Raw genomic sequence first — 13,516 nt, 5'->3', positions numbered from 1 at the left:
AGAACTCTTTTCCACGTTCACTTTCCACCCATGCGACCTCAGAAATGCTAGAACTATCTCTGTATGAGACTTTGCATTTTGAAAACTTGACGCTTGTATCAGAATGTCGTCTAGGTACGGAGCCACCGCTATGCCTCGTGGTCTTAGTACCGCCAGAAGTGAGCCCAGAACCTTCGTAAAAATTCTCGGAGCCGTAGCTAACCCGAAGGGAAGAGCTACAAACTGGTAATGCCTGTCTAGAAAAGCAAACCTTAGGTACCGATAATGATCTTTGTGAATCGGTATGTGAAGGTAGGCATCCTTTAAGTCCACTGTGGTCATATATTGACCCTCTTGGATCATGGGTAGGATGGTCCGAATGGTTTCCATCTTGAACGATGGAACCCTTAGGAATTTGTTTAAGATTTTTAAGTCCAAGATTGGTCTGAATGTTCCCTCTTTTTTGGGAACCACAAACAGATTTGAGTAAAACCCTTGCCCTTGTTCCGTTCGCGGAACAGGGTGGATCACTCCCATCACTAAGAGGTCTTGTACACATTGTAGAAATGTCTCTTTCTTTACTAGGTTTGTTGATAACCTTGACAGATGAAACCTCCCTTGTGGAGGAGAAGTTTTGAAATCCAGAAGGTATCCCTGAGATACAATCTCCAACGTCCAGGGATCCTGTACATCTCTTGCCCAAGCCTGGGCGAAGAGAGAAAGTCTGTCCCCCACTAGATCCGTCTCCGGAGAGGGGGCCCTGTCTTCATGCTGTCTTAGGGGCGGAAGTAGGCTTTCTGGCCAGCTTGCCCTTGTTCCATGACTGGTTGCCCTTCCAACCCTGTCTGAAATGAGCAGTAGTTCCTTCCTGTTTTGGAGCAGAGGAAGTTGATGCTGCTCCTGCCTTGAAGTTACGAAAGGCACGAAAATTAGACTGTCCTGAGGAAGGGTGTGGCCCTTACCTCCCGTAATGTCAGCAATAATTTCCTTCAAGCCGGGCCCGAATAAGGTCTGCCCTTTGAAGGGAATGTTAAGTAGTTTAGACTTAGAAGTTACATCTGCTGACCAGGATTTAAGCCATAGCGCCCTACGCGCCTGTATGGCGAATCCGGAATTTTTAGCCGTAAGTTTGGTTAAATGCACTACGGCATCTGAAACAAACGCATTAGCTAGTTTAAGCGTTCTAACTTTGCTCAAAGTCTAATCCAATGGTGCTGTGCGAATCGCCTCTTCCAGAGACTCAAACCAGAATGCCGCTGCAGCCGTGACAGGCGCAATGCATGCAAGAGGCTGCAATATAAAACCTTGTTGAACAAACATTTTCTTAAGGTAACCCTCTAATTTTTTATCCATTGGATCTGAGAAAGCACAGCTATCCTCCACCGGGATAGTGGTACGCTTAGCTAAAGTAGAAACTGCTCCCTCCACCTTAGGGACCGTCTGCCATAAGTCTCGTGTGGTGGCGTCTATAGGGAACATTTTTCTAAATATCGGAGGAGGGGAAAAGGGCACACCGGGTCTATCCCACTCCTTACTAATAATTTCTGTAAGCCTTTTTGGTATAGGAAAAACGTCAGTACACACCGGTACCGCATAGTATCTATCCAACCTACATAATTTCTCTGGGATTGCCACCGTGTCGCAATCATTCAGAGCCGCTAACACCTCCCCTAGTAACACGCGGAGGTTCTCAAGCTTAAATTTAAAATTTGAAATTTCTGAATCCGGTCTCCCCGGATCAGAACCGTCACCGACAGAATGAAGCTCACCGTCCTCATGTTCTGCAAATTGTGACGCAGTATCAGACATGGCTCTCGTGTCATCAGCGGGCTCTGTCCTTAACCCAGAGCTATCGCGCTTGCCTCTTAATTCGGGCATATTGTATAATACTTCTTTCATAACATTAGCCATATCATGTAAAGTGATTTGTAAGGGCCTTGATGTACTTGGCGTCTCAATCTTACGCATCTCCCGAGCGGGAGACGAAGGTACTGACACGTGAGGAGAGTTAGACGGCATAACTTCCCCCTCGTCGTCTGGTGATAATTTCTTTATCGGTACAGATTGACTTTTATTCAAAGTAATATCAATACAATTGGTACACATATTTCTATTGGGCTCCACATCGGCTTTTGAACACAATGAACAAGCAGATTCCTCTGTATCAGACATGTTTAAACAGACTTAGCAATGAAGCTAGCAAGCTTGGAAATCACTCTCAATAAGTTTACAAGCAAATATAAAAAACGCTGCAGCGCTTTTAAAAAACACAGTTGAATTATCAAAGAAAACTAATTCAGTTATAGTGTATTAATTTGCAGAGGATTGCACCCAGTAGCAAAAGGATGATTAACCCCTCATATACCCAACAACGGATATCAAATTAAGAATTAACGCTTTAATCACAGTCAAACACACTGTCACAGATCTGCTGTGACTGATTACCTCCCTCAAAAACGAATTTTGCAGACCCCTGAGCTCTCTAGAGACGTCCTGGATCAAGGAGGAAGAAACAGAAAGACTGTGCTAGAATTTTAACTGCGCAACAAGGCGCTAAAACAAGGTCCCTCCCACTCATATTACAACAGTGGGAGACCTGATATAACGGTTTCTATGCAGAAAAATACGTTAGCCATGTGGAAAAAAATCATGCCCAAAAGATTTATCACCAAAGTACCTCACAAAACGAACAACATGCCAGTAAACGTTTTAAAAAACAACATTTTTCAATGTCATGTAAAGTTATCACTAAGCCTGCTACCAGTCACTTCCACTGCAGATAAGGCTTAAACATTATTTCAGTATTAACAGTATTTTCTCAGTCAAATTCTAGTCCCTAGAAAATAACTCAACTGCGCATACATTTATCAGCCTGATACCAGTCGCTACTACTGCATTTAAGGCTGTACTTACATCATATGGGTAACAGCAGTATTTTCTTAGTCAATTCCATTCCCAGAAAATAATGTACTGCACATACCTCATTTGCGGGGGACCCCGCATGCTATTCCCCTCTTTCTGAAGTTACCCTACTCCTCAGAATATCGAGAACAGCCAGCGGATCTTAGTTACGTCTGCTAAGATCATAGAAAAACACAGGCAGATTCTTCTCCAAATACTGCCTGAGATACAAAAAACTGCACACTCCGGTGTCATTTTAAAATAACAAACTTTTGATTGAAGAATAATTAAGTAAAACTCCAGCTCCTCTCGCGACCTCCTTTGTTGAGGGTTGCAAGAGAATGACTGGATATGACATGTGAGGGGAGGAGCTATATAGCAGCTCTGCTTGGGTGATCCTCTTGCAACTTCCTGTTGGGAAGGAGAATATATCCCATAAGTAATGGATGACCCGTGGACTGAACACACTTAACAAGAGAAATGATAAGAGTAGAGATCTTTAGAGTAGGATATGATAAGAGTATAGACCTTTAGAGCAGGATATGATAAGTGTAGAGATCTTTAGAGCAGGATATGATACGTGTAGAGATCTTTAGAGCAGGATATGATAAGAGTAGAGATCTTTAGAGCAGGATATGATAAGAGTAGAGATCTTTAGAGAAGGATATGATAAGAGTAGAGATCTTTAGAGCAGGATATGATAAGAGTAGAGATCTTTAGAGCAGGATATGATAAGAGTAGAGATCTTTAGAGCAGGATATGATAAGAGTAGAGATCTTTAGAGTAGGATATGATAAGAGTAGAGATCTTTAGAGCAGGATATGATAAGAGTAGAGAGCTTTAGAGCAGGATATGATAAGAGTAGAGAGCTTTAGAGCAGGATATGATAAGTGTAGAGATCTTTAGAGCAGGATATGATAAGAGTAGAGATCTTTAGAATAGGATATGATAAGAGTAGAGATCTTTAGAGCAGGATATGATAAGAGTAGAGATCTTTAGAGCAGGATATGATAACAGTAGAGATCTTTAGAGCAGGATATGATAACAGTAGAGATCTTTAGAGCAGGATATGATGAGTAGAGATCTTTAGAGCAGGATATGATGAGTAGAGATCTTTAGAGCAGGATATGATAAGAGTAGAGATCTTTAGAGCAGGATATGATAACAGTAGAGATCTTTAGAGCAGGATATGATGAGTAGAGATCTTTAGAGTAGGATATGATAAGAGTAGAGAGCTTTAGAGCAGGATATGATAAGAGTAGAGATCTTTAGAGCAGGATATGATAAGAGTAGAGATCTTTAGAGTAGGATATGATAAGAGTAGAGATCTTTAGAGCAGGATATAAGAGTAGAGAGCTTTAGAGCAGGATATGATAAGAGTAGAGAGCTTTAGAGCAGGATATGATAAGAGTAGAGATCTTTAGAGCAGGATATGATAAGAGTAGAGATCTTTAGAGCAGGATATGATAAGAGTAAAGATCTTTAGAGCAGGATATGATAAGAGTAGAGATCTTTAGAGCAGGATATGATAAGAGTAGAGATCTTTAGAGCAGGATATGATAAGAGTAGAGATCTTTAGAGCAGGATATGATAAGAGTAGAGATCTTTAGAGCAGGATATGATAAGAGTAGAGATCTTTAGAGCAGGATATGATAAGAGTAGAGATCTTTAGAGCAGGATATGATAAGAGTAGAGATCTTTAGAGTAGGATATAATAAGGGTAGAGATCTTTAGAGCAGGATATGATAAGAGAAGATAGCTTTAGAGCAAGATATGATAAGATTGTGTTTTATTTATAATGTTGTGATTGCATCACATACGCACACACACATAGATATATATTATTATAGAATACGTTTGCGACACGGTGCAATTGCAATATAAGTAAAACACAATTGTGCAATCACGATCACAATATTATGAAACATGAATATTACAAACTCGAAAACACAATCGCAATATTGCGAAAAATAGAAAAGTGAAAATGCAATAGTAATGTTGTGAAATATGAATATTGAGATTGCGCACAATCACGATCTTAACATAAGAACCAGGATACGGGGAGGAACAGGGACCTTCACAACCAGGATACGGGGAGGAACAGGGACCTTCACAACCAGGATATGGGGAGGAACAGGGACCTTCACAACCAGGATACAAGGAGGAACAGGGACCTTCACAACCAGGATACAAGGAGGAACAGGGACCTTCAACACCGGGATACGGGGAGGAACAGGGACCTTCACAACCAGGATACGGGGAGGAACAGAGACCTTCACAACCAGGATACAGGGAGGAACAGGGACCTTCACAACCAGGATACGGGGAGGAACAGGGACCTTCACAACCAGGATACGGGGAGGAACAGGGACCTTCACAACCAGGATACAGGGGGGAAAACAGGGACCTTCACAACCAGGATACAGGGAGGTACAGGGACCTTCACAACCAGGATACGGGGAGGAACAGGGACCTTCACAACCAGGATACAGGGAGGAACAGGGACCTTCAGAACCAGGATACGGGGAGGAACAGGGACCTTCAGAATCAGGATAGGGGAAGGGACAGGGACCTTCAGAACCAGTATATTGGGAGGAACAGGGACCTTTAGAACCAGGATATGGGGAGGAACAGGGACCTTTAGAACCAGGATATTGGGAGGAACAGGGACCTTCAGAACCAGGATACGGGGAGGAACATGGACCTTCCCACCCAGGATATTGGGAGGAACAGAGACCTTTAGAACCAGTATATTGGGAGGAACAGGGACCTTCAGAACTAGGATATGGGGAGGAAAAGGGACCTTTAGAACCAGGATATTGGGACGAACAGGAACCTTCACACCCAGGATATGGGGAGGAGCAGGGACCTTTAGAACCAGAATACGGGAAGAAACAGGGACCTTCAGAACCAGGATACGGGGAGGAACAGGGACCTTCAGAACCAGGATATTGGGAGGAACAGGGACCTTTAGAACCAGGATATGGGGAGGCACAGGGACCTTCACAACCAAGGTATGGGGGGGAGCAAGAACCTTCAGACCCAGAATGCTGTGTGAGCAAGGACATTCAGAATTAGGATATGAGGGACAGGGTCCTTCAAAACCAGGATATATGAGGAGGAAAAAGGACCTTCAGTGTCAAGGTATGGGGGGGAGCAGGCACTTTCGGAATCTGGATATGGACACAGCAGAGCCAGGATAGGGTGTGTGCAAGGACCTTCAGAATCAGGATTTGAAGAACAGACGTTCAGAAGCAGGATATTAGAGAAGCAGAACCATATGTATGCAGGGTGCTATCACATATTCTTCTATATAATGTAAGAATTGGAGTTATAGTAAGGTCTGGGAATAATATTAAAGATCCTGAAGTACGTACCTGTATGGGGGAATAGGCACCCCCAGGTTCCCCACTCAGCAGGGTTTCACTGTTCATCTTGGTTTTCAAGCAGGAAATATAGCGGCTGCAGAAATCTTTACACAATTCATTCACCTTCTCCAGCTCCAGCAGGTGAATGCGTAGAACCTGGATTGCTTTTACCATCTGTGGAAGGTAAGGGGACACTGACATTACTGTGCATGCGCACACAATGTGACACTGACATTAATGCTCATGCCCACCCACACACAAACACCATGTGACACTGACAGTGTGCATGCCCATACACACACACACACCGTGCATGCACACACCATGTGACACTGACATTACTGCTAATGTCCACACACACAATGTGACACTGACATTACTGCTCATGCATACACACACACAAACAAACGTGACACTGACCGTATGCATGCCCACACACACACTATTTGACACTGACATTACTGTGCATGCACACACCATGTGACACTGACATTACTGTGCATGCACACACCATGTGACACTGAAATTACTGTACATGCACACACCATGTGACACTGAAATTACTGTACATGCACACACCATGTGACACTGAAATTACTGTACATGCACACACCATGTGACACTGAAATTACTGTACATGCACACACCATGTGACACTGAAATTACTGTACATGCACACACCATGTGACACTGAAATTACTGTACATGCACACACCATGTGACACTGAAATTACTGTACATGCACACACCATGTGACACTGACAGTGTGCATGCACACACACACCATGTGACACTGACATTACTGCTCATGCACACACACACACACCATGTGTGACTGACATTACTGTACATTCATGCTCACATACACAATGTGACAATACTGTGCGTGTGCACTCACACTGCAGTCTCTTGTACACACAATGCATCACACACTGCCACTTACCAGACTGTCCGTCTCAGGATCTTCAGAGAAAAAATTCTTCCCCTCCTTGTGCTGTCGCCTCACAAATGTCTCAATGTCCAGATCGAAGCTGGCAGAGGTTGTCCCTTCCGAGCCCTGAGTGCATCCCTCACACTTCTCAAATAGCAGAGTCAGCAGGGGAAACAGGGGGTGTCTGAGGAAGAGGGGAGACCAGGCATCACACAAAGCACTGAGGGAACAGGGGGCATGAGACAGGGTAGATAAGGGTCAGTGGGCATCACACACAGCACTGAGGGTGAGGAAAGGCAACAGGGGGCGTGTGACAGGGTAGATAAGGGTCAGTGGGCATCAGACACAGCACTGAGGGTGAGGAAAGGCAACAGGGGGCGTGTGACAGGGTAGATAAGGGTCAGTGGGCATCACACACAGCACTGAGGGTGAGGAAAGGGAACAGGGGGCGTGTGACGGGGTAGATAAGGGACAGTGGGCATCACACACAGCACTGAGGGTGAGGAAAGGGAACAGGGGGCGTGTGACGGGGTAGATAAGGGTCAGTGGGCATCACACACAGCACTGAGGGTGAGGAAAGGGAACAGGGGGCGTGTGACGGGGTAGATAAGGGTCAGTGGGCATCACACACAGTACTGAGGGTGAGGAAAGGGAACAGGGGGCGTGTGACGGGGTAGATAAGGGTCAGTGGGCATCACACACAGCACTGAGGGTGAGGAAAGGGAACAGGGGGCGTGTGATGGGGTAGATAAGGGACAGTGGGCATCACACACAGTACTGAGGGTGAGGAAAGGGAACAGGGGGCGTGTGACGGGGTAGATAAGGGTCAGTGGGCATCACACACAGCACTGAGGGTGAGGAAAGGGAACAGGGGGCGTGTGACGGGGTAGATAAGGGACAGTGGGTGTCACACTACTGAGAGTGAGAGAGGGAACAGGAGGCATGTGACGGGGTAGATAAGGGACAGTGGGTGTCAAAGTACTGAGGGTGAGAAGAGGGAACAGGGGGCATGTGATGGGGTAGATAAGGGACAGTGGGTGTCACAGTACTGAGGGTGAGGAGAGGGAACTGGGGGCGTGTGACGGGGTAGATAAGGGACAGTGGGTGTCACACTACTGAGAGTGAGAGAGGGAACAGGGGGCGTGTGATGGGGTAGATAAGGGACAGTGGGTGTCACAGTACTGAGGGTGAGGAGAGGGAGCAGGGACGTGTGACGGGGTAGATAAGGGACAGTGGGTGTCAAAGTACTGAGGGTGAGAAGAGGGAACAGGGACGTGTGATAAGGTAGATAAGGGACAGTGGGTGTCACAGTACTGAGGGTGAGGAGAGGGAACAGGGGGCGTGTGACGGGGTAGATAAGGGACAGTGGGTGTCACAGTACTGAGGGTGAGGAGAGGGAACAGGGGGCGTGTGACGGGGTAGATAAGGGACAGTGGGTGTCACAGTACTGAGGGTGAGGAGAGGGAACAGGGGGCGTGTGACGGGGTAGATAAGGGACAGTGGGTGTCACAGTACTGAGGGTGAGGAGAGGGAACAGGGGGCGTGTGACTGGGTAGATAAGGGACAGTGGGTGTCACAGTACTGAGGGTGAGGAGAGGGAACAGGGGGCGTGTGATGGGGTAGATAAGGGACAGTGGGTGTCACAGTACTGAGGGTGAGGAGAGGGAACAGGGGGCATGTGACGGGGTAGATAAGGGACAGTGGGTGTCACAGTACTGAGGGTGAGAAGAGGGAACAGGGACGTGTGATGGGGTAGATAAGGGACAGTGGGTGTCACAGTACTGAGGGTGAGGAGAGGGAACAGGGACGTGTGACGGGGTAGATAAGGGACAGTGGGTGTCACAGTACTGAGGGTGAGGAGAGGGAGCAGGGACATGTGACGGGGTAGATAAGGGACAGTGGGTGTCACAGTACTGAGGGTGAGGAGAGGGAACAGGGGGCGTGTGACGGGGTAGATAAGGGACAGTGGGTGTCACAGTACTGAGGGTGAGGAGAGGGAACAGGGGGCGTGTGATGGGGTAGATAAGGGACAGTGGGTGTCACAGTACTGAGGGTGAGAAGAGGGAACAGGGACATGTGATGGGGTAGATAAGGGACAGTGGGTGTCACAGTACTGAGGGTGAGGAGAGGGAACAGGGACGTGTGATGGGGTAGATAAGGGACAGTGAGTGTCACAGTACTGAGGGTGAGGAGAGGGAACAGGGGGCATGTGACGGGGTAGATAAGGGACAGTGGGTATCACAGTACTGAGGGTGAGGAGAGGGAACAGGGGGCGTGTGACGGGGTAGAAAAGGGATAGTGGGCAGGGATAGGCACAAATCAAGGCTGTGGCGGACATTTTCTAAAGTAAAGACCTAAGTGAAGGACACCAAGGTACATTTCAAATTAAAAACATCATTATATAGTGCTGGGTGTTATTAAACTGATGCAGATACCACTGATCCTATAACCAGCCCTCCTCTGGCTATACCCATGTGCCAGTGTCACTACTGTGTCATTATATAGTGCTGGGTGATATTATACTGATGCAGATACCACTGACCCTATAACCAGCCCACCTCTGGCTATACCCATGTGTCAGTATCACTACTGTGTCATTATATAGTGCTGGGTGTTATTATACTGATGCAGATACCACTGATCCTATAACCAGCCCACCTCTGGCTATACCCATGTGCCAGTGTCACTACTATATCATTATATAGTGCTGGGTGTTATTATACTGATGCAGATACCACTGATCCTATAAACAGCCCTCCTCTGGCTATACCCATGTGCCAGTGTCACTACTGTGTCATTATATAGTGCTGGGTGTTATTATACAGATGTACGTACCACTGATCCTATAACCAGCCCTCCTCTGGCTATACCCATGTGCCAGTGTCACTACTGTGTCATTATATAGTGCTGGGTGTTATTATACAGATGTAGATACCACTGACCCTATAACCAGCCCACCTCTGGCTATACCCATGTGCCAGTGTCACTACTGTGTCATTATATAGTGCTTGGTGTTATTATACTGATGCAGATACCACTGATCCTATAACCAGCCCTCCTCTGACTATACCCATGTGCCAGTGTCACTACTGTGTCATTATATAGTGCTGGGTGTTATTATACTGATGCAGATACCACTGATCCTATAACCAGCCCTCCTCTGGCTATACCCATGAGCCAGTGTCACTACTGTGTCATTATATAGTGCTGGGTGTTATTATACTGATGCAGATACCACTGACCCTATAACCAGCCCTCCTCTGGCTATACCCATGAGCCAGTGTCACTACTGTGTCTTTGTATAGAGCTGGGTGTTATTATACTGATGCAGATACCACTGACCCTATAACCTGCCCTCCTCTGGCTATACCCATGTGCCAGTATCACTACTGTGTCATTATATAGTGCTGGGTGTTATTATACTGATGCAGATACCACTGATCCTATAACCAGCCCTCCTCTGGCTATACCCATGTGCCAGTATCACTACTGTGTCATTATATAGTGCTGGGTGTTATTATACTGATGCAGATACCACTGATCCTATAACCAGCCCTCCTCTGGCTATACCCATGTGCCAGTGTCACTACTGTGTCATTATATAGTGCTGGGTGTTATTATACTGATGCAGATACCACTGATCCTATAACCAGCCCTCCTCTGGCTATACCCATGTGCCTGTGTCACTACTGTGTCATTATATAGCGCTGGGTGTTATTATACTGATGCAGATACCACTGATCCTATAACAAGCCCTCCTCTGGCTATACCCATGTGCCAGTGTCACTACTGTATCATTATATAGTGCTGGGTGTTATTATACTGATGTAGATACCACTGACCCTATAACCAGCCCTCCTCTGGCTATACCCATGTGCCAGTGTCACTACTGTGTCATTATATAGTGCTGGGTGTTATTATACTGATGCAGATACCACTGATCCTATAACCAGCCCTCCTCTGGCTATACCCATGTGCCAGTGTCACTACTGTGTCATTATATAGTGCTGGGTGTTATTATACTGATGCAGATACCACTGACCCTATAACCAGCCCTCCTCTGGCTATACCCATGTGCCAGTGTCACTATTATGTCATTATATAGTGCTGGGTGTTATTATACTGATGCAGATACCACTGATCCTATAACCAGCCCTCCTCTGGCTATACCCATGTGCCAGTGTCACTACTGTGTCATTATATAGTGCTGGGTGTTATTATACTGATGCAGATACCACTGACCCTATAACCAGCCCTCCTCTGGCTATACCCATGTGCCAGTGTCACCGCTGTGTCATTATATAGTGCTGGGTGTTATTATACTGATGCAGATACCACTGATTCTATAACCAGCCCTCCTCTGGCTATACCCATGTGCCAGTGTCACTACTGTGTCATTATATAGTGCTGGGTGTTATTATACTGATGCAGATACCACTGATCCTATAACCAGACCTCCTCTGGCTATACCCATGAGTCAGTGTCACTACTGTGTCATTATATAGTGCTGGGTGTTATTATACTGATGCAGATATCACTGATCCTATAACCAGCCCTCCTCTGGCTATACCCATGTGCCAGTGTCAGTACTGTGTCATTATATAGTGCTGGGTGTTATTATACTGATGCAGATACCACTGATCCTATAACCAGCCCTCCTCTGGCTATACCCATGTGCCAGTGTCACTACTGTGTCATTATATAGTGCTGGGTGTTATTATACTGATGCAGATATCACTGGCCCTATAACCAGCCCTCCTCTGGCTATGCCCATGTGCCAGTGTCACTACTGTGTCATTATATAGCGCTGGGTGTTATTATACTGATGCAGATAGCACTGACCCTATAACCGGCCCTCCTCTGGCTATACCCATGTGCCAGTGTCACTACTGTGTCATTATATAGTGCTGGGTGTTATTATACTGATGCAGATACCACTGACCCTATAACCAGCCCTCCTCTGGCTATACTCATGTGCCAGTATCACTACTGTGTCATTATATAGCGCTGGGTGTTATTATACTGATGCAGATACCACTGATCCTATAACCAGTCCTCCTCTGGCTATACCCATGTGCCAGTGTCACTAATGTGTCATTATATAGTGCTGGGTGTTATTATACTGATGCAGATACCACTGATTCTATAACCAGCCCTCCTCTGGCTATACCCATGTGCCAGTGTCACTACTGTGTCATTATATAGCGCTGGGTGTTATTATACTGATGCAGATACCACTGATCCTATAACCAGCCCTCCTCTGGCTATACCCATGTGCCAGTGTCACTACTGTGTCATTATATAGCGCTGGGTGTTATTATACTGATGCAGATACCACTGATCCTATAACCAGCCCTCCTCTGGCTATACCCATGTGCCAGTATCACTACTGTGTCATTATATAGCGCTGGGTGTTATTATACTGATGTAGATACCACTGATTCTATAACCAGCCCTCCTCTGGCTATACCCATGTGCCAGTGTCACTACTGTGTCATTATATAGCGCTGGGTGTTATTATACTGATGCAGATACCACTGATCCTATAACCAGCCCTCCTCTGGCTATACCCATGTGCCAGTGTCACTACTGTGTCATTATATAGTGCTGTGTGTTATTATACTGATGCAGATACCACTGATCCTATAACCAGCCCTCCTCTAGCTATACCCATGTGCCAGTGTCACTACTGTGTCATTATATAGTGCTGAGTGTTATTATACTGATGCAGATACCACTGATCCTATAACCAGCCCACCTCTGGCTATACCCATGTGCCAGTGTCACTACTGTGTCATTATATAGTGCTGGGTGTTATTATAATGATGCAGATACCACTGATCCTATAACCAGCCCTTGTCTGACTATACCCATGAGCCAGTGTCACTACTGTGTCATATAGTGCTGGGTGTAATTATACTGATGCACATACCACTGACCCTATAACCAGCCCTCCTCTGACTATACCCATGTGCCAGTGTCACTACTGTGTCATTATATAGTGCTGGGTGTTATTATACTTATGCAGATACCACTGATCCTATAACCAGCCCTCCTCTGGCTATACCCATGTGCCAGTGTCACTACTGTGTCATTATATAGCTCTGGGTGTTATTATACAGATGCAGATACCACTGACCCTATAACCAGCCCTCCTCTGGCTATACCCATGTGCCAGTGTCACTACTGTGTCATTATATAGTGCTGGGTGTTATTATACTGATGCAGATACCACTGACCTCTATAACCAGCCCTCCTCTGGCTATACCCATGTGCCAGTGTCACTACTGTGTCATTATATAGTGCTGGGTGTTATTATACTGATGTAGGTACCCAC

At 46.0% G+C, this 13,516-nt stretch overlaps 1 protein-coding gene across 2 annotated transcripts in view; it reads right to left on the bottom strand.

Moving 5' to 3' along the window:
- The window catches only part of PKNOX1 (PBX/knotted 1 homeobox 1), a 458,035-nt gene that overhangs the window by 212,317 nt on the left and 232,202 nt on the right, over positions 1-13,516 (bottom strand). For both annotated transcript variants that reach the window (XM_053705699.1, XM_053705701.1), the window contains 2 exons: positions 7,192-7,363; positions 6,258-6,422 (listed from right to left, as the gene is read on the bottom strand). In XM_053705699.1, coding sequence (XP_053561674.1) covers positions 6,258-6,422; positions 7,192-7,363 — 337 coding nt within the window. The remainder of the gene's footprint in view (positions 1-6,257; positions 6,423-7,191; positions 7,364-13,516) is intronic.

The sequence above is a fragment of the Bombina bombina genome, chromosome 3, assembly GCF_027579735.1.
Source record: "Bombina bombina isolate aBomBom1 chromosome 3, aBomBom1.pri, whole genome shotgun sequence".
In the NCBI taxonomy this organism is placed as follows: domain Eukaryota; kingdom Metazoa; phylum Chordata; class Amphibia; order Anura; family Bombinatoridae; genus Bombina; species Bombina bombina.
The sequence above is the reverse complement of the archived record's forward strand: the minus strand, read 5'-3'. Positions and strand labels throughout refer to the sequence as shown.